General features: G+C 38.0%; 1 protein-coding gene across 3 annotated transcripts in view; it reads right to left on the reverse strand.

Annotated features, from left to right (window-relative positions):
* Window positions 1-5,019: 5,019 nt before the first annotated feature.
* The window catches only part of LOC128687012 (mucosa-associated lymphoid tissue lymphoma translocation protein 1), a 574,887-nt gene continuing 554,229 nt past the window's right edge, over window positions 5,020-25,677 (reverse strand). For all 3 annotated transcript variants that reach the window (XM_070082200.1, XM_070082201.1, XM_070082199.1), the window contains 16 exons: window positions 25,336-25,510; window positions 24,917-25,068; window positions 24,507-24,681; window positions 21,424-21,580; window positions 20,946-21,047; window positions 19,161-19,253; window positions 17,387-17,483; window positions 16,980-17,156; window positions 15,334-15,540; window positions 14,086-14,320; window positions 11,869-12,065; window positions 8,951-9,064; window positions 8,402-8,463; window positions 7,056-7,271; window positions 6,733-6,801; window positions 5,020-6,050 (listed from right to left, as the gene is read on the reverse strand). In XM_070082200.1, the coding sequence (XP_069938301.1) occupies window positions 5,931-6,050; window positions 6,733-6,801; window positions 7,056-7,271; window positions 8,402-8,463; window positions 8,951-9,064; window positions 11,869-12,065; window positions 14,086-14,320; window positions 15,334-15,540; window positions 16,980-17,156; window positions 17,387-17,483; window positions 19,161-19,253; window positions 20,946-21,047; window positions 21,424-21,580; window positions 24,507-24,681; window positions 24,917-25,068; window positions 25,336-25,484 (2,322 nt within the window). In that variant the 5' untranslated portion in view covers window positions 25,485-25,510 and the 3' untranslated portion in view covers window positions 5,020-5,930. The remainder of the gene's footprint in view (window positions 6,051-6,732; window positions 6,802-7,055; window positions 7,272-8,401; window positions 8,464-8,950; window positions 9,065-11,868; window positions 12,066-14,085; window positions 14,321-15,333; window positions 15,541-16,979; window positions 17,157-17,386; window positions 17,484-19,160; window positions 19,254-20,945; window positions 21,048-21,423; window positions 21,581-24,506; window positions 24,682-24,916; window positions 25,069-25,335; window positions 25,511-25,677) is intronic.

A 25,677-nucleotide genomic window follows, 5' to 3' on the forward strand; every position in this document is an offset into this window, starting at 1 on the left:
GCTTCTGCTTAAAATCAAGAAGTCTCTCTGTGGTTCTATTGTACTGGTACCTGCCCCATGCAGCTCGTTTCAAACGTACTGCACGAGCACAAGCAGGAGACCACCAAGGCACGCATTTCTGAGAATGCCTGCCCGAAGTTTGGGGTATAGAACAAGAAGCTGCGGTTAAAATGGAGGACGAGAAGAGGTGTAAAAGCTCATCGATGGAGGACGAAGAAGGAACCTCTCTAAAAACAGTTAGGTGTGAGTAAAGGTTCCAATTTGCCTGATCAAATTGCCAGCGTGGGATGCGAAGAGGTGGTGAATATGAAGGGGAAGTAAGAATGATTGGGAAATGATCGCTGTCATGTAAGTCCGGGAGAACAGACCAAGTGAAGTCTAATACGGCGGAGGAAGAGCAGACTGAGAGATCGATGCAAGAGAGAGTGTGAGTCCGAGGATCAAAATGGGTGTGAGTACCTGTATTTAAAACATGGAGGGGGTGGGTGGCAAGAAAAGCCTCTAACTGAATGCCACGGGAATCACAGTGAGACCCCCCCAGAGGAAATGGTGGGCATTAAAATCACCAAGTAACAGAATCGGTGGCGGTAATGACGAAACAAGAAAGGCAATATCCGGAATAGATAATGCCCGAGAAGGAGAGAGATATAAAGAACAGAGCGTATACCACCTATGCAAGTGGATACGGGCTGCTGTGTAATGCAGCGAAGTACGAACAAATAGCTGATGGTACGGAATATCAGTGCGTAGAAGAAGGGCACTTTCATTAAAGGTCCCATTAGGAAAAGGATCTGAAGAATACAATAAATTATAGCCTGAGATGGGAAAGATAACAACAGAGTGTAATTTTGGTTCCTGTAAGCAAACACCAACAGGGGAAAACTGGGAGAGTAACATCTGAAGCTCACCCCGATTACCCCTGAGGCCGCATATATTCTACTGTAAATAGGCCACGATTGGCAATGATAAAGATACCTGAAATCCGCAGGTAAGGGTTCCTACGGACTAGAGGGGTTAGAAAAGTCCACATGCGGAGGCAGTGGAAAACATTCAAGCAGTGAAGGAACAGTGCGCTGTGAAGAAAGGAGTTGCGCAGATGGAGCAGAGGAGAGAGAAGGAGCGGAGGGTGGATCACTGTCCATTGATGGTTTGGTCTCTGCAATATATTCAGAGATTGCTTCAAGTGTTTCGAAATTCAGAGACGTCATATGGGAGACAATATTGGAAATGGTAGGGGGAGGATGAGTAAAGATTGGAACTGTATTGGACTCTACGAAGGTAGGGGAGGCGAAAGGGTGGAGGGAACTGGAGAAGCGTGGAAGGGGACAGAAGAGGCAGAAACCTGGGAGGTGGCAGAAGAGGAAGAAACTTGGGAGGGAACAGGGGAGGAAGGTACAGAACGAGGAGGAGGGTGAACCTCTACACTTGTAACAGAGCCAGTGAGAGGGGGAGAACCAGGTACAGAGACAGGGAAGGTAAAATGAGGAGGTAGAAGATGGGTAGGAGGTGTTAACGGACCTTTTTTTGACTTTTGAGAAGTAGAGGGATGATTGGGAGGAGGTGTCATACGAGATCTCGTCGCTACTGAGGCTTGTGAGAGAGAACACGAAGAAGCGAGATCAGACTGAGGCGTTGAAGTAGGGACGTCTGAGCCGAGGACAGCAAAAGAATTAGATACAGGAGTGACTATGGGAGAGGTAACCACAGAGGTGGGTGCAGAAGATGGGATACCAGAAATGGGGGGACGTTTTGAAACATGGGAATAAGAAACACGTGGTAGTCTCCCTTGGAGGCGGAGATGAGAAACTGCCATGGCATAAGGGAGACCTTCTGCCTCTTTGAGGTAACGGATTTCCCGCTCATTTAAGTAGACTTGACAATGGCGAGAGTACGAAGGGTGAGCCTCATGACAATTAAGGCAAGAGGGAGGTCGATTGCAAGACGTATTAGAATGGTCATCGGCACCACAGACTGGGCATTCGGCGAGAGATCTGCAATATTTTGCTGGATGGCCAAATTGCCAGCAATTTCTACACTGTTGCAGTGTAGGGATCACCTTTCGAACTTGTAACCGATGTCCTGCTACATAAACTGAGGATGGGAGTTCACGGCTGTCAAAAGTTAAACGAGCCACATTGCTTGGGTATCGTCTCCGCCCGCGGGCAGGAAGAATGTAAGTGTCTACCATGAGGATTGGGAGATCTTGGAGTTCCAGCTGTTCAAGAATGTCAGTGCCACATGTCTGGAAATTTTGTTGAACTATGGTATGGGGCAGAATGACGGTACCACTACAAGAATTGAAGGAATGATGTTTTTCAATAGTGACAGGAACAGTATCGATATGGGAAAGACGAGAAAGCTCATGAGCCTGGGTAGCATTCTGTACGGTGATGATGCGCGTACCGCTCTTAAGAGCATGAAAAGAAATATCTTTACCAACATGGCGTAGGAGTGCCTTGCCAATACTGTGGTCAGAAAGATAGGCAGTAGAGGAAGTCGGTCGTAAAGTGAAGAATTTAGTCCATTGTGCAGTCTGAAACTGAGCATGGAAAGGTAGTGAAGGACGTGTCGATCTTTTCTGAGAAGAACGAGAAGGTGGAGAAGTATCATCAGCAGGTAATTGTCATTGGCGTTTAGGCGTGGGACCAGAGTTGGTCCGACGTGGAATGGGTCGGCGATTCGAAAATTGCCGCACCGTAGAGGGAGAGGCCGGAAGCATAGTTAGAGGAGAGCGAAGGTCAGATAAATCGAAGGAGTCAGTCGAGGCCTCAGTACCTGAAGCAGGTGAGGAAACAGCACCGGCAAGAGGTACAGAGGCATGAGGAGTGTCCGAAGAGTGGTCCAAAGACGAGGCGGGGTCAGAACGGGGTGCGGTATCAATAAGGGGCCCGGGGGTAGCAGGTTCATGGACTAGGGCTGCCATGGTTAGGTTACTTCTTTCTTTTTGTTTTTAAGAAAAAAAAAGAAAGAAAAGAAAATAAAAATAAAAAAAAAAGAATAAAAAAAAGGGGGACCGGGGAGGGATAGTTCCCAGGAGGAATGAAAGGGCCAGAAATCTCCCTCCGCACCCAAGAGGATCTCAGCACCGCAAGTAGCGCAGATGCAGCATGGAACCCGTGCCATACCCTACCCATCATGCCAGTAAACCGGCAATCCGGGATAGCAACCTCACATCTGCCGAGCTACCTCGGTGGACAAAAGAGAGGGCGGCCGGATATCCGCCACAAAGCATACCTCCTTTGGCCACCACCCCCGGAATCCAAAAGGTGGCTTCCAGAGATACACCCGTCGCCCGAGAGACACCCAAGACCACCCTCCGGGATACCGGAGAGGGATCGGGACATCCCCAGGCAATCCAGATTCCACGGCAAACTATGCCACCGCCAAGAACCTCAACGGAATGGGATGGACCCTGGTACCCTTTCCCCTACCTAGGAACCAGCGTGCCTGTGTAAAAAAAAAAAAAAAACCCAAAGGCCAAAAAGGAAGGGCAAAAGGGAGGGGTGGGGAGGAGGAGGAGGAAAGGAAAAAGAGGAGGAAAGGAAAAAGAGGAGGAAAGGAAAAAGGGGAGGATGGGATAGGGAACGGGGGATTGGGGGGTAATTAGGTTCGGTCTGAGGAAGGAGACCGACAGGTCTAATTCCTCAGACCAAGAGCCTCTTCACCACGCCAAGGAGCCCCCCTTGAAGAGGTGGGGGTCATACAATATGAGAGAAGGGGTAGATTTGAATGAGACTTGCATGGCTTATCTATGCATTAGCTGGATGACCCTTGTGGATTTAGCACTTAATTAGGATTATAACAATATCAATGAATTATCCATTTGTGAATACGCCCAGGGGCTGTATGACCCATATGTGTTTAGCACTTCACAATATCAACAATATTGATGAATTTTCTCAAGACATATAGCCATGGTGCACACTCCAAGGGTCAAACTAATCTTGAAAAATTAGTGGGAATACAGAGCATTGTCCATTACTGTTTAAGTGGCAAACTGTAAGTTGAGTAGTTATGAATTAGCACCCTTCAAGATTCCTTGATACTGGTGAGGGAGTTCTTGACTCAAGGTGTTGGAATTGCCCTCCACTTTCTTGGATCAAACCTGATTACCTCTTATTTCCAGGCTCTTTATGACCCCTACAGGTGTAGCACTTCCATCTAAATATATCATAAATTGGCAAAGGGGATTATTATAATCAAACAGTGCTAAACCAACAGGGGTCATGCAGCTTGGCAAAGGGGAAATGCCCTGAGGAAAGAGATTACAACTTTGGGCTATCAACTAGTAGTTTGAAGATAATAAGAGGAAAAGAACTTTATACCAACTTGTCAAGTTTTCTAAACCATTTATTTAATGAGCTTCATGAACTAGAGACAGAGGGAGCATGACAGTCATCAGTCGATTTATCATCATTCTATCATGCAAGAGAAGCCACATGTCTATGGCACATCTAATAAAAAGGAAAAAAAAAATCTTTAGGTTTGAGCCTATGTGTACAGACAAGTGAAATACGAGTGTATGGACTTGGCCGTGACACCTGGCAATAAAATCTTAAAACTCCTGGATGTCACTAGTGCCTGGCTTCATCTGAGCTACAAGTCCCTCTGAGTGTGTGCACCACCAGCTGATGTAGACAACTAAGTGTAATCATTGCCAGAACTATTGTTACATACTTCCACATGACAACCTGAAGATAAACTCCATTTCTGGCATCCTTCAACTACCACCACCAGTTACTAATGATAATATCGCCACCCTCGAGAGAAAAGTGTGAAATCTATAAGGGTCATGCAGGACCTGGGAAATAGAAATCAAGCCCAGTTCACTGGAAAGGGAATTTAAAGTCCAATTCTTTGTATCAAGAAATCCCTCTTGAAGGGTAATCAGTTTTAAACCAAGGAAAGAAATAACTCCAATTGCTTGGATTAAGAGCACTTCACCAGTATCAAGGCACCCTCTTTGAAGGGTGGGCAGGTAATGGTGTGAGGTACCCACACCATGAAAAGACACACAAATGCAGTTACATGGAATGTTTATTGATGACATTATGCCCACACAGTGACCTTTAAGAAGTCACAATCAGGCAAGTGGGAAAAAGATATTCAGCAAAAGAAGATCTTTATTAGTAAGACATTTCACCTACATGAAGTACTGTACAAAAAATATCATAACTATTAACATACACATGTATATATAGTGCTGAAAAGTGATGGAGTCAGGTGACAAGCGAGGCTGAAGTGAAGAGGTTTCATTTGATGTAGTCGAGGTGACCTGTCTGGCAATGTTGAGCTGTTGGATGTGGCCTGAATCACAAGGCCAGGACCTGGTAATTTGTATTTTTCATGTTTCAGTATCACTTTAGCAGTGGGCTTTGCTAAAATATACTTGCCTCTATTCTGTGTGATGGTGTTAAAGACAAGTATAACAGCTTATTAAAAACATAATTCTATTTTTCTGTTGCTCTTCTTATATCGGAGATGGGCTTGTTTTAAGTGTGTGATGTGCTTGTGTGTTAGTGAACCACATATGCATTTTGTGTGTAATAATAAAAATAATAAAAATGTAGCTTCAAGTTAAGTCCCATAGCCTCCCTTCCTGCCAGAATGCTACTCATAACCTCCTCCCTGCACACCACTGCAAATGCCTATTCTTAAAATATAGTTCAGCAAAAAAGCAACAATCTATTTTAATGGCAAAACCATATGGAATACTGTATCTAAATATTGTATATATCAGAAATTATCAGAGGTACAATACAACTTTTACATCTAGTACTGCCACTGATATTATAGTCAGTAGATGCTAACACACACAAATACAAATAGGTAATCTAAAACAGACATCTTCCCTCATTTGAGCTTTTACAATATATTGCACATAGTTAAGTTTAATTTGGATTTTTTTTATATACAACACAAGAATGATGTTAACTCAGGTCATTGTTTGATGAAAATTTCTTGGAGATTGATGGCTTCTGTAGATTGAGCAACTTTTGGCACAGAAGATCTCCTTTACACACAAACCGTAAATCCAGAGACAAATATTCCTATAAAAAAAAAAAAAAAAAAAAAAAAAAAAAAAAAAAAAAAAGAATTAGTTTTGATGCAAAATGCTTAAGTATTATATTATAATTTTATGAAAACATCCACTAATATGAATTTAAACTTGTGTGCTAAGTAAATACTGACAATGTTGATAAAGTAAGATAATACTGAATTATAATTTTTTTCAGGATATCTGTTCTTTCCTACAAAAAAAAAGATATTATTCATTCAATAGCTGTCTTGCTAATAGTACAGAAACATCAAAATTCGAAAGACCCTCTGAACTGCAGTATATCCACCCCTCCTTCAGAATTCATGGACTGTACTTTCATCTCCAGGAATTAAAGTCTGGCTACCTGGTTTTCCATGAATCCCTACACTTTAACACCCCATCGAGCCACAAAACTCGCTTGTCTCTACTAACTCTGATACAACAAACTCGCACAAGTCTGTTGGATGCTCAAGCCACTACATATTTTGTCCCCCTCCAATTCTTCCTGGGATAATCCCCACCTCTCCTTCGCTCTATCCCAAATTTATACACCCCTCTTGGTCATCTTGTGCAGCTCCATCCACTCAAATCCCCAAAATCACCTCTACAACCCCTCAGCCCTCTGAACTATACCTTTGGTTAAAGAGCTTTTTCTAAACTTAAACAATGTGATTTGTAACATATAATCCTACCTTGAGAGATTGAATTCCATCAACAGAACAGACCACTGGTGATGTTTTTCCTTTCAGTTCCTTATGAAGCTAAAAAGCAATGGAAAAAATTAAAATTAAAAATACTGTAATTTGTTTCTTTAATATTTTGTAAATATTTAAATAAAAGTTAAATTCATAAAAAATATAAATATAAAATAAGAAATTTAGATATACAAAAAACTGGAAAGGAAGTGGTGAGAAAACAAACAGGAAGGGTAATGCCATGAGGAATTCCCTTATTATGAATACCTATTATAATCAACTATACTTTTCAACATTACTGAAGATATCCATATGCTTACCTCTTGCTCTGTACTAAATTTGATGATGAGATCCAGGCCTTCTTCATCTATTGTTCTAGTATCAAATGGTTCATTGTTGTGTGTTAGTGTAATCCAAACATAAATACAATTACTAATAACCCAAGTTGGCCCACCTTTCTGGAATGGCTGACTATTTGCTAACTCTTCCTGAGTGCACTGAACATTCACTCTTATGTCGCAGTTGCGTACTCGCACCTGAAATTGAATGATGAATCTGATGCGAGTGTGTTAATTTACACAAATTAATATTAATTTTTTTTCATAACTTATGGTAGTAAATGAGAGGGCGGTGTGTTAAAAATAAACTATTTTATTCGAAATGGTGAGGACCATGGACATCTGTTTAATACAAATTTTTAGCTAATAGGAGTTGCTCCAATAATACTGCAGAGCATAGCTCATCTCAAGCATTGCAGTAATGATTAATACACACATTTATTACAATTACTATTCATGTATAAAAAAAGAAATTCAATAAATATAGTGGGTTTGTCAGAGTTAACCTGCACAAACTGATTAAAGAAAGATTTTTTCAATACATCTGCCATTTTCCACAAAGATAGCAACTCATCATCACACCAAGAATGATGTGTGTGTAATATGAATATTATCTGGGCCTACCCAGGCACAATGCTGCCAGATGTATCAGTGTCATTTATTTTTATTTACTTCACTGAGGTTAGGAATACTTTTTCACATCTATGCAACCTACCCTAAACTAACCTAGAATAAAGAAAAAAGTTCTTTCTCTACACTCTTCAGGAGAGACAGCTGGGGACTGAATTATGGTGAATATGTTTTTCTTTTTTAGGGCCAAACCTACCTTGATGGGAAATGTCTAAGACCACTGAGACCATGCTAACATTACATACACAACTGGTGTACAATGGTACCTTTTGTAAACAATACTTATGCTAGTCATCCCCCACCAAGGTAGAACACCTCCATAAAAAGAGAAAACACATTCACCATTACCTATTCAGTGTCTTGCCAGTCATGGATCTCCAAAATGCAACAAGGAGGGATGAGGATGTTACATTTTAGAGGGCCATATGAGCTGTGATGTCAACAAGCTTCTGTTAAGACAGTCACTGAATGAAGGATGGTGAATGTGCCTCCCCCCCTTTTTTTTCCCAACAAGTCGGCCATCTCCCACCAAGGCAGGGTGACCCAAAAAGAAAATCCCCAAAAAGAAAATACTTTCATCATCATCCAACACTTTCACCTCATTCATACATAATCACTGTCTTCGCAGAGGCGCCCAGATACAACAGTTTTATGGGTCACTATTTCAGCGGGAGATGATCATGTCTTCAAAAACTTACATGGGCTTGAATTTTACCTCCAACACTTCCTAACATTTCCCAGGTATGAAGCACCCCACCATCTGCAAAACACAATCTCAAACAATAAGAGGGAAAACAATGCCTTAATTATATTCACAGAGAAGTGCTAAACCCATAAGATGATCATATGGTGACAAAGGAATAAGAGGGGTGGGGGGTAATAATTAGGTTTGATCTGAGGATGATGAGATGAAATTCCTTGGATCAAGAGCCCTTCATTAGCATCAAGGCACTCCCATTCTTGAAGGGAAACAAAGACTCACTTACAAATGTATGTAGGTATACTGAATATGCATTAAGCAAATGAAATGATAAACAGATTATGCAATTTAATATAGAGAAATACCATGTTATGAAAAGGAAAACAGTTTTAAAATTAGCAGTATTAAGACTAAAAGGTTAATCAGCATTCTATGCTATACAGAACTTGTGATTTTGATTTTAATAAAAATATAATCAACGCTTTACCAGTGTTTGGTATAACTAGACTCAGGTCTACTGTTAATTTTATCTTGGTACAGAATTTACCTTCAATGTCACTTTCCAAGGGAAGAGAAGGATCAGCAAGAGAACGCAGAAGAGCCAAGTCACAAACACTCTTGGGTATTTGATCAGGAGCCTCGTTACAATGACGGTAGAAAGCTGAAAACATTCAAGACTAGATGACAATAAAGATGTGATATTTCAAAAGGAACCCCATCTCTGCTTTAATGTGCAAAGCATACAGCACAATACTTAATGCACAAAATATAACCTACAGTGTATTTATATATGGTCACTCTTTTAACCAACTCCTCACATAATTATTAAAAGCCATTTGGGGCATGTCTAATTTAAAAATCATACATGTAAGGGCACAGCAATTCCTGCTAAGACATCATAAGCACTGATGTCTTAGTAGGAATACTACACATAGTATATTCCCCAAGGTTCTTCAAGCATTTATTTCATATTCTCTTATATTTGGGTGTTATTTTATTAGGCTATAATCAACCAGCACAAGTCAGTGGTTTGAGGATTTTTGTTAATATAGCATGAAGCTCTATTTATTTAGTTGTACTAGTAACCACATGCTGGCAGACTGCATCACTTGTAGGTCAGGTACAAGAACTAAACCGAGTGCTCTAGGGGTCATGTATGGAAAATGTTGGAAGTCTGCCACTGATCACAAGCAAGAGGCTAACTGTGCAAAAAATTTGTATAGTGCATGAGCCTATCTTTAAATTGACTTGTCAGCTGATCTGGTGACATGAAGTGTTATGTACCAGCCTACAGATGGATTTACTTTATTTTTGTAAATTAATGTTACACCCTGTGCATAAATGACCTACCAAATGCTTCGCAATTACTCAAACCCACACTATTTGCAGATGACACTACATACGTCTTCTCCCACCCAAGCCCAGTCACGCTAGCCAATACTGTAAATACAGAATTACAGAAAATATCTACCTGGATGAGGACTAACAAACTTACACTAAACATTGACAAAACCTACTTCATTCAGTTTGGTAACAGAGCTACAGATGTCCCTCTTAACATAATGATAAACGGATCACCTATCACAAAGCTAACAGAGGGAAAATTCTTAGGAATCCACCTTGATAATAGACTCAAATTTCATACACATATACAACAAATTTCTAAGAAAATTTCCAAGACTGTAGGCATACTATCGAAGATACGGTACTATGCTCCACAGTCAGCCCTCCTGGCCCTATATCACTCTCTTATTTACCCCTATCTCACCTATGGAATTTGTGCATGGAGCTCAACAACAAGTAACCATCTCAGACCACTAATTACCCAACAAAAGGCTGCAGTTAGAATGATAACAAATTCTCACTATAGGCAGCACACTCCACCAATATTCAATACACTAAACCTATTCACCATACAAAACATTCATACTTATTACTGCACCTATTACATACATAGAACACTTAACTCTGATATTAACCCTCCCCTCAAACATCTCCTTGCCAACCTCAACAGAACACATGACCATAACACAAGGCACAGATCACTCTTTGATGTTCCTCGTGTCCATCTCACACTATGCAAAAACTCAATGCACATAAAAGGCCCTAAAATCTGGAACTCATTACCTGTAAATATAAAAGAAACACTACCTGTTTATAAATTCAAGTCTCTTCTCAAAGATCACTTACTCACCCAAAACCAAATAAATACTGAATAACTGAACCTTATAAATTGTATATCTTAAATGTTTCTCACAATTATATCACATAAATGTTAAACCTAAAACCCAATCTAACTTTATTATTTTTTAAATACACTACCTAACAGAATACTCCATTCTACTGAATGTACAACAATGCATACAACCATATGACCTGTCTTTGTAATATTCACTTGTGCTTTATAGTAATCTGTTTACATTAAAGTTTTATCACCGATGTCATCATTGCTTAGTTCATCTTAAGTTAATTTTAAGCCAGCCCGTAATGCTATGCATAGTATAAGTGGCTTTGGCATACTGCTTTTTTCTGTATTTTTTGTACCTCTGTATGTGTGCACAAATTTTTAAATAAATAAAATAAATAAATAAATATTAGATTAACTTACACCATGATTTCCCACAGGCAACACCTCATTTGTCAAATCTGACTGCAGAGGTACTTTTTTTTAAAGTTGTTTTATTTCAAATTGCAACATTAGGTTTCAGGTTTTATATTATTATACATTTTTTTTTTTTTTTCAACAAGTCGGTCGTCTCCCACCGAGGCAGGGTGACCCAAAAAAAAGAAAGAAAATCCCCAAAAAGAAAATACTTTCATCATCATTCAACACTTTCACCACACTCACACATTATCACTGTTTTTGCAGAGGTGCTCAGAATACAACAGCTTAGAAGCATATACGTATAAAGATACACAACATATCCCTCCAAACTGCCAATATCCCAAACCCCTCCTTTAAAGTGCAGGCATTGTACTTCCCATTTCCAGGACGCAAGTCCGACTATATGAAAATAACCGGTTTCCCTGAATCCCTTCACTAAATATTACCCTGCTCACACTCCAACAGATCGTCAGGTCCCAAGTATCATTCGTCTCCATTCACTCCTATCTAACACGCTCATGCACGCTTGCAAGAACAAAAATCTGTCCTCTATGCCCACTTAAAGGATTAGTTTCCAGTCAACTATTAAATTTGCTTCTGATGACTGGCTGGGCTTTATAATAGGTGTTGTGAGCCACGGTGATCATGTCAGCATCTGAACATTATTTCTCCAACAAATGACCATTTTTTCATAAGTACAGATGTTGATGTCATCACTATGGCTCGTGACAGCTTAACTGAAGTACGAACAATTTGGCTTGTATTTCTTAGGTGTTTTATGAAATGAAGATATATATCCTCATATATACAGTATCAATATTAATTAAAGTAAAAGTAAAACATCTGTTGTCTGAACATACATTCCTTAACCTTCTGTCCCAGCATTTCTACGGGTATGGGTTTTCCCACCACATCTTTTAAATGTTTCATCAACAGAGAAGACTCCAGCTGAGATGACTCCATTTCATAAGAGGAATAATTTTCTGATGTAGCATAAAGGGTGTAAGAGTTTGCCAGGGCACAATTGTGTGTTTCTATTGTTGGCGGACACTTTATTCTGAAATAAGGATGTCATAAAAACTTAAATGCATGCAATTACAAGTGATAATAAAAAACAAGATTACTGTCATAAAATTACGTATATGAATGTAAACATTTAACCCTTAAACTGTCCAAACGTAGATCTACGTTTTTTCAACATTTGAAAGTATGTAAAAAAGTAGATCTTTTCTTTTTTTTACATTTGAAAATGTGTAAAAAAAAACCTTTGATCTACTTTTTTTTTCTTATATTTGAAATTATGTAGAAAAACGTAGATCTACTTTCGGAGCACTACGCATGTGAACATAAATTTGTTTGGACAGTTTAAGGGTTAATTACTCCTTATGGAAGGCATACTATTTCTACCCTTCTCCATCCTTGAAGACAGTCTGCAACATTTCTTCTTTCTTTCTTTCAACGCATCAGCCATATCCCGCTGAGGCAGGGTGGCCCAAAAGAAAAAACAAGTTTCTCCTCTTAAATTTAGTAATATATACTGGAAAAGGGGGTTACTAGCCGCTTGCTCCTGGCATTTTAGTCCCCTCTTACGACACGCATGGCTTATGGAGGAAGAATTCTGTTCCACTTTCCCATGGAGATAAGACGAAATGAACAAGAACAAGAACTAGTAAGAAAATAGAAGAAAACCCAGAGGGGTGTGTGTGTATACAGTGGTGCCTCGGGTTACGAACAGCTCCCAACTCTAACAATTATGCAAGTGTATTTTTTAAGTGCTTCAGTAAGTGTATTTTTGGGGGTCTGAAACGGATTAATCTAATTTAATTATTCCATGTGGGAACAAATTCATTCGGTATCGGCACTCAAACAGCCTTCTGGAAGGAATTAAGTTCATAACCTGAGGTGCCACTGTATATGCTTGTACATGCACGTGTAGTGTGACCCAAGTGTCAGCAAAAGTAGCAAGGCATACCTGAAACCTTACACGTAAAATAATTACAGGCTTCCGTTTTACACTCACTTAGCAGGATGGTAGTACCTTCCTGAGCAGTTGCTGTCTACCACCCTACTACCTAGGAGCTTGCAACATATTATACATAATCTTCCCTTTCTCTAAACTACTAACTGATAAATACAGAACTAGATCTAGTATCCATAAAGTACTGTATAGTGTTTGCCCATGACATCCCAGGACAAGCATCCAGCATGCTGCTAGTAACCCAGTCACCCATGAGTCAGTGAGGTTACCTCTTATGATTTCCAACAACACTGTACAGTGGACCCCCGGTTAACGATATTTTTTCACTCCAGAAGTATGTTCAGGTGCCAGTACTGACCGAATTTGTTCCCATAAGAAATATTGTGAAGTAGATTAGTCCATTTCAGACCCCCAAACATACACGTTCAAACGCACTTACATAAATACACTTACATAATTGGTCACATTCGGAGGTAATCGTTATGCGGGGGTCCACTGTATATTTGAGGAATAATACTGTACATTTCAGGCTGCCCATCCTTTCGACTCCAATTGCTTCACATTCCTTGAAACTCTGTATAACACCAACAGGTTTAGTGCCCCCTCAATGGAAAAGTAATCAAGTAAATATTGAAAAAAAGCTGTTGAACGATCAACGGAGCCAGTCAGCTGGTCAAGTCATGTGACTGCTAACACTATAGTCGTCTTTCACTTGAGTCAATCTTTAATGTGCCGATACAAACAATAAGGAATTATCCGACCATTTGTTTACAATTACAACCTCATGAGCTATTCAGTCTATTACTTTATTAGTGAAATCACCATTAATAATTACTTTTTCTTTTCTTTTTTAACATGCTAGCCATCTTGTAAAATATTATTTATCTCTCATGCATTTACAATAAATTTTCCATGTCTACTCTGGATTTCTATCACTAAATTTTTTTCAATTTATTTGTTTTCAATGTGTGGATGCTTTATTTTGTGCATATACTGGATTGGACTTTAATTTATCATTGGTTTACAAATAAACAAAAATATATGTTTTCCAAAAGAATTTAGTACCGAGTTAATTAATGGCACTCACTGTTGTACTTACCCGCAGGAGAGCTGTGTGCGACATGAATCATAGATCGAAAATAGAAGTGCAGGTTTAGAATCCTGAATGATGTTAGTAACATAAGTCGTTGTGATACAATCCTCCTGACATGGTAATTCATCAAGAGGTGACTCCACATTCTCCACTCTAGGTACACACTCAAGACGCACATCAAGAGGCTGCATGAAGTCAATTCCATTGTTGATGAATCCATGGCCAGCAAAGTAAAACACAACTGTAAAATAAAAATTATTTTGATTTCAGTATATAAACGGCTTCTATATGGCTTGTACAGCATGAGCATATAAAGTCTACAGTTTAATAAAGTATGTACAATATATACAAGTTTTTCCTTCATAATGGTTACTTTGCATATTTGATGAGATGATGTACTAATTTAATTCCACGTACAGAATATTATGATTACTACTTGTTTACAATTACATATACGAGTTTGCAGAGGTGAGCTCTAGCTTTTAGCTCTGCCTGTTTTGACTGAATAATATAAAACACCACTGTCATATCTAACTTTAAGCTCCTGTATGGAATCTGCTTTCACTGTGTTACTATTCAGTTCATTTCACTTTACCAAGTTTAAGAGATTTTCTTTGATAGCCCTTTGATTAATTTGGCTATGTTAATATCTACGGGATCCCTACCCATCCTTTAGTGAGGGCACAGTACTTCTTACATCTATAACTGCAACATCCTCACTCATCCTTCAATTTGGGCACTGTACTTCTTACCTCTATAATTGCAATATATCCACTTATCATTCAGAGTAGAGACACTGTACTTTCCATCTCTACAATTCTCAAAAATTTATGAAAATTATCTTAAAATTAATGCCTCAGTATTGGTACCAGTGATGGTCATAATATGCACACATTATATTTCTTTAAACTTCATAGATTAAAGAAATGACAGAGGTGAAGAGTAAGCTGCACTCTGACAATACACATACATATAACCCGTGCATAGGAGACAAACTTATGATGTTTCAATCCAATTTTGAACCAAAATATCTTATCATAAATTTCAGTCTCCTATATGTGGGTTATTTGTGTATTGTTCCCATCATGGTACTGTGCCTTTTTATTCTTCAATGTGGTAATATTTTGCTATATGCAGAGCTTTATCAAGTCAATTGCGTCATAAAGCTCTACATAAGGCAAAACATCACTACAAACATCATCTTTTCATTAATACTCCCAACAATACACTTCTGTATTTAGCTCAATATCTTACCATAATCTCCTTCATGAAGAAATTTTGAAAAAAGACGAATAGCATTTATAAATTCTGTCCTTTTTAAGTTGCTGTACATCATAACACGAAATTGCAATTTTACCAGCTCTCTTGCCAAAATTTTTATGTCCTTTGTTGGTGTGTACAATTCTTTGCCCTCATGCTTGTAGGCTGAATTTGCCACCAATAACGCCCACTTGTTGCGTGCTAAAACAGTAGAAAAAATTTATACGGTAATTATATTAATTACATATGACAATTACACAAGGTACATATGCAGTAGACATCAAATGGCTGTATATATATTAAAAAAAAAATTCAATAATTCATCATAATAGAAAGAAATACGAGAAGAATGATAAGAGGTAAGTTATCCTTGTGATGCACTATTACGAGTAATTTTTCATAAGAATTAGTACCGGCCTGGCCCATCATATCCTTAGCTTGTATCAATGATCTACCAGAGGCAATAATTACTGTATTAATTGTATGCAGAATATGCAAAAAATTTTTTTTTTTACTACACTGGCCATTTCCTGCCAAGGCAGGGTAACTCAAAGAAAGAAACATTCATTTTTCACTATTCTCTAGCTGTTTTTCCAGAAGTGCACTGACATCACACTTCAAAAGACAAAGGCACACTGAACCATGCCATCCATACAAACAATACACTGTATTGCCTCCTCAGTGATTCTGTGTTAAGGGTCTAGAAAGCTATAATATTTCCTCATGCTGAATAACCCAATAATATTATCCTGTTTATAGGAGCCTCTGTCTCAGAGGCGTCGCTAGAGTTGGTGTCACCCGGGGCGGCATCTTTGGTGTCACCCCCATGAAATTTAAGGGCGGGGGGATGGGGGAAGTAAACTCCAGTTATGTCACTACTGCATGACCAATGACTAATGTTTAGCAATGAGAACGTTTAAGGGCCATAAACCGAACAGAAGAATACTTCTCGACTTTATTAATGATAAAATAAATAATGGTAGTAATATTGAGGAAACAAACTCAAATACCACTTTGAGTACAGGCAACAGATCCTACATTTATTCATCGTTAACAATGAAAAAAAATAAAATAAAAAAAAAAACTTGAAAAATAAAGAAAAACATTGCAATATCAGAGAAACACTAGTTCCAATTTGACCTTAAGTACAGGTAACATCTCAGTGAATTTGATCTTACACTTTCTTGCCTTCAATTATGCAAAATCATCTATCACATCATCAAAATCAATGATTTTCCCTATATAGGCATATTTGTACTTTGTTAATATATAATAGGCTATATAGAAACAAAGTATTCTTCTCTTATGTTGGTGCAGCACTGTTTTGGGCATTAGTGTCACCTTCTTTAGAGGCTCTATGGTGTCACCCCCTAAATGGTGTCACCCGGGGCAGCCCCCCTGCCCCCCCTTACGACGCCTCTGCTCTGTCTCCAATGAGCAGGTACAGTGTTACCTCAGTGACCTCTACTCGCTTTCATAATCTCAATAGCTTGCATTTGTTGGAGATAAACTAGTCACTTATCCATTATTGCTTGTCCATAACTTCCAGCAGCCTACTGCAAGCCCTTTAGTGATGTTCCTAAACATAAGTCATGTGTGGTATGAAAAGCAGCATTAAAAGAACGAATATTAGGTTATACCACTGAGTATGTCCTCGTGTGTGTCTCTCATTTGAAGCTCTGAATCGAATATAAATGTGCCTGCGGGTAATGAAGCCTTGGACCTCATCTGCAATGGTTTCCGGTCTTCTCTCATTAATGCGTCCTCTGTGATGATGCTGAGCAAATTAAGCCTGTGTTTATCTTCTGATGCAGAAACTGTAAATTTATGAAAAGTACAGTAACCGAGTCAACTTTCATTAAATACATTTTAATTCATCATTTATACAGCAATATGAACACATACTGGAAAAGAGGTGGGGACCTGGATTACATATATTTATATAAATACTGTATATACCATATATAAAGTAGAGAATCACCCATTCTAAATTACTTATCAATTATTTAGTAGATCACATTTACTTTATGTAAAGAATAAAGCTTACAAGCAAAATCTTCATTATTATGAAGGCAGAAAGATGGTTTCTTCTGGGATTCTTCATTGACTACTGCAGCTCCTGGAGTAAGAATAGGTGGAACAACCTGTTGAAACAAGACTTAAAACATTTATTTCATTATTATAAATATAATTTGATATACTTCTAACCATTTAATTATATTTAGTTAGCCAACCTAGTTTACAGATCATGCCTTGCAAATCAGCACACCATCTTCTAATTTCTTCATTTCTTATTCTCTGTATATACTGCATAATATTCACTCAACACACTGATATCAAATATGATATCTACTGCCTCTAGCTTCCTAAATGCAGTAACACACAAAAGCAGTGGCACCACTTTACAATATTCTGATACATTCACTTACTGCATCCATCAATAAAATTGTGTTTTCATGGGATCTTCAACACTCCAATCTTTCTTTCCTTCCTCTAGCATTCACCTCATCTTAAACAGTCATCTGCTGGTAAATCCTTTCCCAAACACTGAGAACTATTCAATTCCTCCATACACTCTCTCCCTTCAAATATCTTATTTTTCATTGCCTAAATATTTTCTTATTCTCATCAACTTGCTTCAGTTTTAATGTTCATTTTACACACCTTCCTAAACTCTTCCACCAACCCATTTTGCTTCATTCCAGTATCACAGTTAACCTTCAAACTATGTCGTAATTCTAATGAGCTAAAGACACAAAACTCATAATACAAGTAGGGGGACCAGGAATAGTTATGTTTCACTTAGCCAAAAAGTGGAATGGCGCTGGTTTCCTTGGACCCACCCTTCACTTCCAAAAGATGTTTGTCATTACTATAATTGTATATAATACTGACAAGATGAGGAAACAAGACGCATCCAATAACTGGGTATCTTTATTGCAAGACATTTTTGGGTTGTTGAGGTGGTTTGGTCATTTAGAGAGAATGGATCAAAGTAGAATGACTTGGAGAGCGTATAAATCTGTAGGGAAAGAAAGAGGGATAGGGGTCATGCTCGAAAAGGTTGGAGGGAGGGGGTAAAGGAGGTTTTGTGGGCAAGGGGCCTGGACTTCCAGCAAGTGTGTGTGAGCCTGTTAGATAGGATTGAGTGGAGATGAATGGATTTTAGGACCTGACGAGCTGTTGGAGTTTGAGCAGGGTAATATTTAGTGAAGGGATTTAGGTAAAATGGTTAGCCGGACTTGAGTCCTGGAAATGGGAAGTACAATGCCTGCACTTTAAAGGAGGGGTTTGGGATATTGACAGTTTGGAGGGACTTCTAAACTGTCATATCTGAGCACCTCTGCAAAGACAGTGATTATGTATGAGTGAGGTGAAAGTGTTGAATAATGGTGAAAGTATTTTTTGGGGGGATTTTTTCTTTCTTTTAGGGTCACCCTGCTTCGTTGGGAGATGGCCGACTTGTTGAAAAAAATAAAAAATTGCCAATCAGTGTTTTTTTCAATACAATACAGAGTATGATATATGAAGACAGTAGAAGACAATCAGTCCTTCAGCCTAGACAAACATACTGAACACCAACTTTTAGGCTGATGTCTTCTGTATATAGTTTTGCAAGGCTGAGAGATTGTTTACCTTATCTTCTAGTCTTTGTATATCATCTCTATTGTATTGAAACAGCCACTAATTGGCAAAACATCTTTAAATAAAGTTACCTATGTGTTGCAAATGTATCTTATGTTTCATCCTAAGGAAAAAATAAATGAGGTAGTGCACAATCATACAGCATCCTCTAATAGGAACATATAATACTAACTTACTTTCACTGTGGCTGGTCTTGTTGTACAGTTTCCTTCATTATTACGAACATTACAGTAATACAAACCAGACACCAAAGTGTCTACTTCTTGTATCTGTTTGAAATAAGGAAGAGGATATTACTACTCATACTCAAGAGTATATCCAAAACAGTATTATAATTATATTCACAAGAAAGCCCTAAGGAATGAGAGGCAAAGCTTGTTGAGAAATAATGTAAAAGACAAGTAAATTGGATGGCTAAGGTTAAGGTATTTGAAAGACTGAGTTACTGTATTCAAAATGGCTCACTAAGCTAATAGGAAGAATATCACCAAGCCATATCATAAACCTTTTGGTATGGAACATGCTGAAAAAGGATTTATAGAACAGTACATTGTGGTAACTCTGCTTCAGAGATGTATAACTTCATAATGATATACTACATTATGGTGGCATACTTTCTTCATACTGAACATATATATCATTAATTAAACATAATTCTATAATGTATAGGGAAACATACACTGCTACAGTAAACCCTCCATATAACGGACTAACTGGGATGGGGATGGGGTTGAAATGAGCGGCAGATAATGGCAGTTCTGGCAGATAGAGAAGAGACTGTTTGGCTGTGATTATAGCAATAATGGACAATTTTGTAACAGACTGTCCATTTTATCTAAATTGACTGATCCAGTGGAATTTTTTTTCCTTATTTCCAAAGTTTTTATATAGAGGGTTAACTATATGTATTTAGAAACTACAGTACAATAGAGAACAGTACTTTTAGCAATACTGGTGACCTGATATGGCTTGCCCTAACTGACAAATTAAAATATTTATATTCATGGAGAATGCTAAACCCACATGGGTTATACAGAACTACACAGTAAGCATGAGAATGACAGCAGAGAGAAAGAGGTAGATGTGATGAGGGCGAGCCCAAAGACAACAGGAAAGAGCCAGTATCAATGTACTACATCAGCTTCAGTTAAAATAATAAAGCTTAGTGAGTCCACAAAAGGAGAACAGAAAAGCAAGCATGTCAAAAGTGTGAAGGGAAGGTTGAAAATAAATTTTGTCAACTCTCTTGAATGGGACAATCAATCAAAAGAAGTTGGGTTGTCAGCACTGGCTGACATATCTTGCAGTAGTACTAGGGGCTCCCTTCATGAGAGGATAGGCATGGCTATTATGCAGGCATCAGAATACTGTTTCTGACAACAGACAGCAATGGAGAACAGTCTGAAGCTTAAATGAGGTTTGATGACCACTACTGCAGAGAAATGACACTGACAATCACCTTCTGTAATTATATTATGAAAAGACTGGCTCTACAAAAAGCACAATTGTCTTGCAAAAGGGCAGTTGCCTTACAGAGAAAGTAGTCTTCTTACAAAAAGAGCACCTGTCTTGCACAAGAAAGCAGTTGTCTTACAGAAAGAGAAAATGTCTTACAAAATGAGCAAATGCCTAACAAAAAGAACATCTAAAAAAAAGTCACCTTACAAAAAGACAATCTGTGTTACAAAATGTAATCTAATAAGGTATGATACTGCATTTTAATTCCTCCTACAGTGTTATTTTCTTTATCAATATGGTTACTATCTCCTAGTTACCTTATCTGTTTGTTATGTCCTCAGTATATACAGGTTAGATATGAGCAGTACCTAAATATACTGTATTTAGAATTCTAATAACTTCTTAATTTCTCAGTAGATTCTACAAGCCATCCAGCTTAAAGTAAAGACAACATTTTACATACTAACGGTAATAAGAGAGCAACACTATAATAACTCACTTACTTTGAGTGTTGGCTCAGAAGTTTTTGCAAAGAATTCATCATTCTTAAACCATATGTAGTCTTTTGGCTCAGGGTACCCAACTGCTTCAAAGGTTAAGACAAGCTGAAGAAAATAGTCCACAAAACTACTGTATATGAAATAGTTAAAAATACTCATACCACACACATACATACATACATGAATGAATGAATGAATGAATGACAGTGAAAGTGTTTCTACTTTTTTTCGGTCACCCTACCTTAGTGGAAGATGACCAATACATTAAAAAAATTATTTCTTCTTTTTTTCGGTCACCCTTCCTTAGTGGAAGACGACCAATACATTAAAAAAACTTAAACAGAATTTTTACTTTTGGAATGGAAGAAATTAACGATCTATGTCCAATAACTGTTAATCAGTACTTAAAAACAACCAATGGAAAATACACGCTGGACATTGCTAAAGGAAAATATTTTTATTAAGTAGAGTAATATCATACCTCCCTGCCTGTTGACAATTCCACATCACTGAGGTCCACTACAATCTCTGGTGGTAGCCTTTCTACATCTAAAATAAATCTGGGTGAGCTGTACTCTTTCACCTTTCCCTTGAGGTTTTGCTTCATGTGACAAAAGTATTCACCCATATCTCCAATACTGTTAAGAGAAGAAATATAATACTAATTAGTATTTCTTCTTATTATTATTATTATAATCAAGGGGAGTGCTAAACCCGTAGGATTAGTATTTCTTTTATTCACTCATTTACATACATCAACTATGTCTCGTTAAGAATTCTTTTTTCCAGGGAAGAGGGTTCAGTTCATGGTCTATTTCCCTATAATCATCTGTAATTCCTTCTTCATACCCACAGTACCTTTTACTCTGCTGTTCTGTCATTCTATTGTTGATATTATTACTAAATATATATTTTGGAATATGATAAATCTTAAGTGATTTTTATGGTCGCCTATCACAGATACAAAAGCCAGGAGCATCCTAACATTCATGATACTATAAGAGGGATGCATTTTATCAGTGCATTTAACATTTAATTAAGCTTTTGATAAAAACATCAACAAAACTATCTTCAGTTCCCAACATGTATTATAACTTTATATGGTGTAATACCAAGGCATTGTGCATAATGCACACACTCTTGTTTACTGCAATGTACACAAGCTAAAACAATACTGGATTGAAGTTGCTATAGATGGTAACTGGGTGACAAACACAGCTAATATATGCTTCAACTTTTCCACTGCCAGCCTCATGTGCTCGTTCATTAATCAGCATGACTCAGGCACCAAGGAATACTCTCCTGCACCCCAACTTCCTTTGTCTGTACTTGTATACTCTTCTTTCTTGTGTTGTCTCTTGTGACTTCCTAAACTACATGATTGGGCAAAACAATGTTGCTGATAAAGGTTTCCATTGCATCTAAGTGTCATTTACTCACAACCAAGTACTTTACATGCTATTAGGCTTATTGCTTGCGTAGTGCTGAAAATGGGTGGGGCAAGTATTCTGTTAGTGGGTTGGACTGTGAAGGACTTGCCTAGTATGGGCCAACAGGCCTACTGCAGTGTTCCTTCTTTCTTATGTTCTTATGTCTGTTCTGGTTCCAGAACTCTACTGTCCTAAATGAAGACAGGTCAACCACCCTTGAATTTTCTAGGCCACAAGATACACAATGGTAAACTGTGCTTACATGGGAGAGGAAAAAATACTGCTTAGTGAACAAGGGAGTCAGCAGGTTGCATGACCATGACTAGCCTAGTTTTGTAGTATGCAGAATTTATGAAACTTCACAGTAATATTCAACAATCTAATAGCAATCATAAACTTACCTTTCTACACCTACATTGATTGCTTAGCCTCATTTTTATAAGCATGTTTCTTGGCACTGCCAATGTACAAAACAATTTTTGTATGATCACCACATTCTAGGTTGCCTCTACAATTATTTTTCATAAGTATAGAGAATAGATAAAGTAGTATTTCCTAGCATTAGCAGCTGACACATGCAGTGGTTTAATGCATTCTTCCCTCATTGTCTTTCTTTAACTTTCTTTACTAATATCTTCACCCATCATCACCAGTACCCTCAGAACATTTTTACTACTTCACTGTAGGTAGCAAATTAATATTTTACCTACATTTTTCCATTAAAAAAATAATTGAAAACAGCTTCAGATGTTGAAAAACACTTTTATGTAACTTTTACTATTATTGATGGTTGGGAATGTATCCAATGTAAATAAACAGATTTGACTGCAATTATTTATCCCAATGGCCTTATCTTCAATCACTCTCAAATTCTTTATAGAATTTTTTTTAACACATCAGCTGTTTCCCACCAAGGCAGGTTCAAAACAAAAAAAGAAGAAATTAAAGCCTTTCTTCATTTTACATTTAGTACTGTAATTTATACAGGAGAAGGGGGTTACTAGCCCCTTGCTCCCAGCATTTTAGTCGCCTTTTATGGCACACATGGCTTATGGAGGAAGGCAGAAATTAGATATAAATAATATTATAAAAATAATACATTTGTTATTATTTATTATCACACTGGCCGATTCCCACCAGGGCAGGGTGGCCCAAGAAAAACTTTCACCATCATTCACTCCATCACTGTCTTGCCAGAAGGGTGCTTTGCACTACAGTTTTTAAACTGCAACATTAACACCCCTCCTTCAGAGTGCAGGCACTGTACTTCCCATCTCCAGGACTCAAGCCCGGCCTGCCGGTTTCCCTGAACCCCTTCATAAATGTTACTTTGCTCACACTCCAACAGCACGTCAAGTATTAAAAACCATTTGTCTCCATTCACTCCTATCAAACACGCTCACGCATGCCTGCTGGAAGTCCAAGCCCCTCGCACACAAAACCTCCTTTACCCCCTCTCTCCAACCTTTCCTAGGCCGACCCCTACCCCGCCTTCCTTCCACTACAGACTGATACACTCTTGAAGTCATTCTGTTTCGCTCCATTCTCTCTACATGTCCGAACCACCTCAACAACCCTTCCTCAGCCCTCTGGACAACAGTTTTGGTAATCCTGCACCTCCTCCTAACTTCCAAACTACGAATTCTCTGCATTATATTCACACCACACATTGCCCTCAGGCATGACATCTCCACTGTCTCCAGCCTTCTCCTCACTGCAACATTCATCACTCATGCTTCACACCCATATAAGAGCGTTGGTAAAACTATACTCTCATACATTCCCCTCTTTGCCTCCAAGGACAAAGTTCTTTGTCTCCACAGACTCCTAAGTGCACCACTCACTCTTTTCCCCTCATCAATTCTATGATTCACCTCATCTTTCATAGACCCATCCACTGACACGTCCACTCCCAAATATCTGAATACATTTACTTCCTCCATACTCTCTCCCTCCAATCTGATATTCAATCTTTCATCACCTAATCTTTTTGTTATCCTCATAACCTTACTCTTTCCTGTATTCACCTTTAATTTTCTTCTTTTGCACACCCTACCAAATTCATCCACCAATCTCTGCAACTTCTCTTCAGAATCTCCCAAGAGCAATATTTAAATAAAAATAAGAGTTTCACCTGAAGTTATTTATTGTGAGAACACTTGATGTGTGTTGTGGCATGGGTGTTCCCATGAAGTACCACTGGCACTCTGGGTATGGAGATCCATCAACATCAACAATAATATCAATTGTCTCACCAAGCTTCACACTGGCAGGAACATCACTTACTGGAGATTTTATCTCTACAGGAACTGTCAGCAAAATAAAAAAGCAATTAGTAACGAAAAATGCAAAGATATAATTCCAAACCAATAACACATTCTTTATACTGAATACACTTTTTTAATGAAACATTATTATAAATTACTAATTTTGACACTGCTCTACAATGGCAAAATCAGGTCTCAGAGGCACTGATCCCAGAAGTACTAACAGATGTATAGTAAAGTATCATAGCGAGTGTTCACAGACAATTTAGCAACATACCATTGGTTACAACTTTATTGAGAATGCTGAAAAGTTGACACTGTTTCAGCAGATTCTGCAGTTGTTGTACTTGTAGGTTATGACATTTAAGTTTGTCTAGTAATGCTTGACCTGGAGATGCACTCCTCCTCATATTTGATATTGCTTCTTCCCTGAAAAGTCAAAGACATTTACATTCTACATAAAGGTGTTACTATATAACATAATTTCAGAGAATCAAAATTTGACAGCAATGTCTATGCTCTCCTAGACTATTACCATATTAACATTTTTTTTTAAACTGTGTTCTCTTCAAATATATATATGGCAGTACGCTGATTGGTAGATTTTAGATTAGGTTGAAAATGCATATCATATTTCCTCTCAAGTTATAACTTCAAAACAGTACTATATAAAACTTGAAGCTTTAAAATACATACCTGAAAATGAATTCTTTCAGAGCATTCTGAAGAACTTCTGCTATTTTTAGCCAACTGTCATCTTTATTCAGCTCAGCAGCAATATCAGAGACCACATGAAAAGGTAATTCCTCAATATAAGTATCTGGCTTTAGCTCAACGTCCTTCATTATGATACAGTCTTATAAATGGTAATCTGTAAAGAAATAAAACATTTAAGAAAGATTTTTTATGAGGTATTAACTGTGTAATCCCCTTCTCATAATAGAGCCACAGACTACTAAATGATACCTAATCTATCATACTAACACTGTACTACTTAATCATGGATAATCCTACATCTACTCTCCACTTGGCTGCTCA

The sequence above is a fragment of the Cherax quadricarinatus genome, chromosome 7 (genome assembly GCF_038502225.1).
Source record: "Cherax quadricarinatus isolate ZL_2023a chromosome 7, ASM3850222v1, whole genome shotgun sequence".
Lineage (NCBI taxonomy): Eukaryota > Metazoa > Arthropoda > Malacostraca > Decapoda > Parastacidae > Cherax > Cherax quadricarinatus.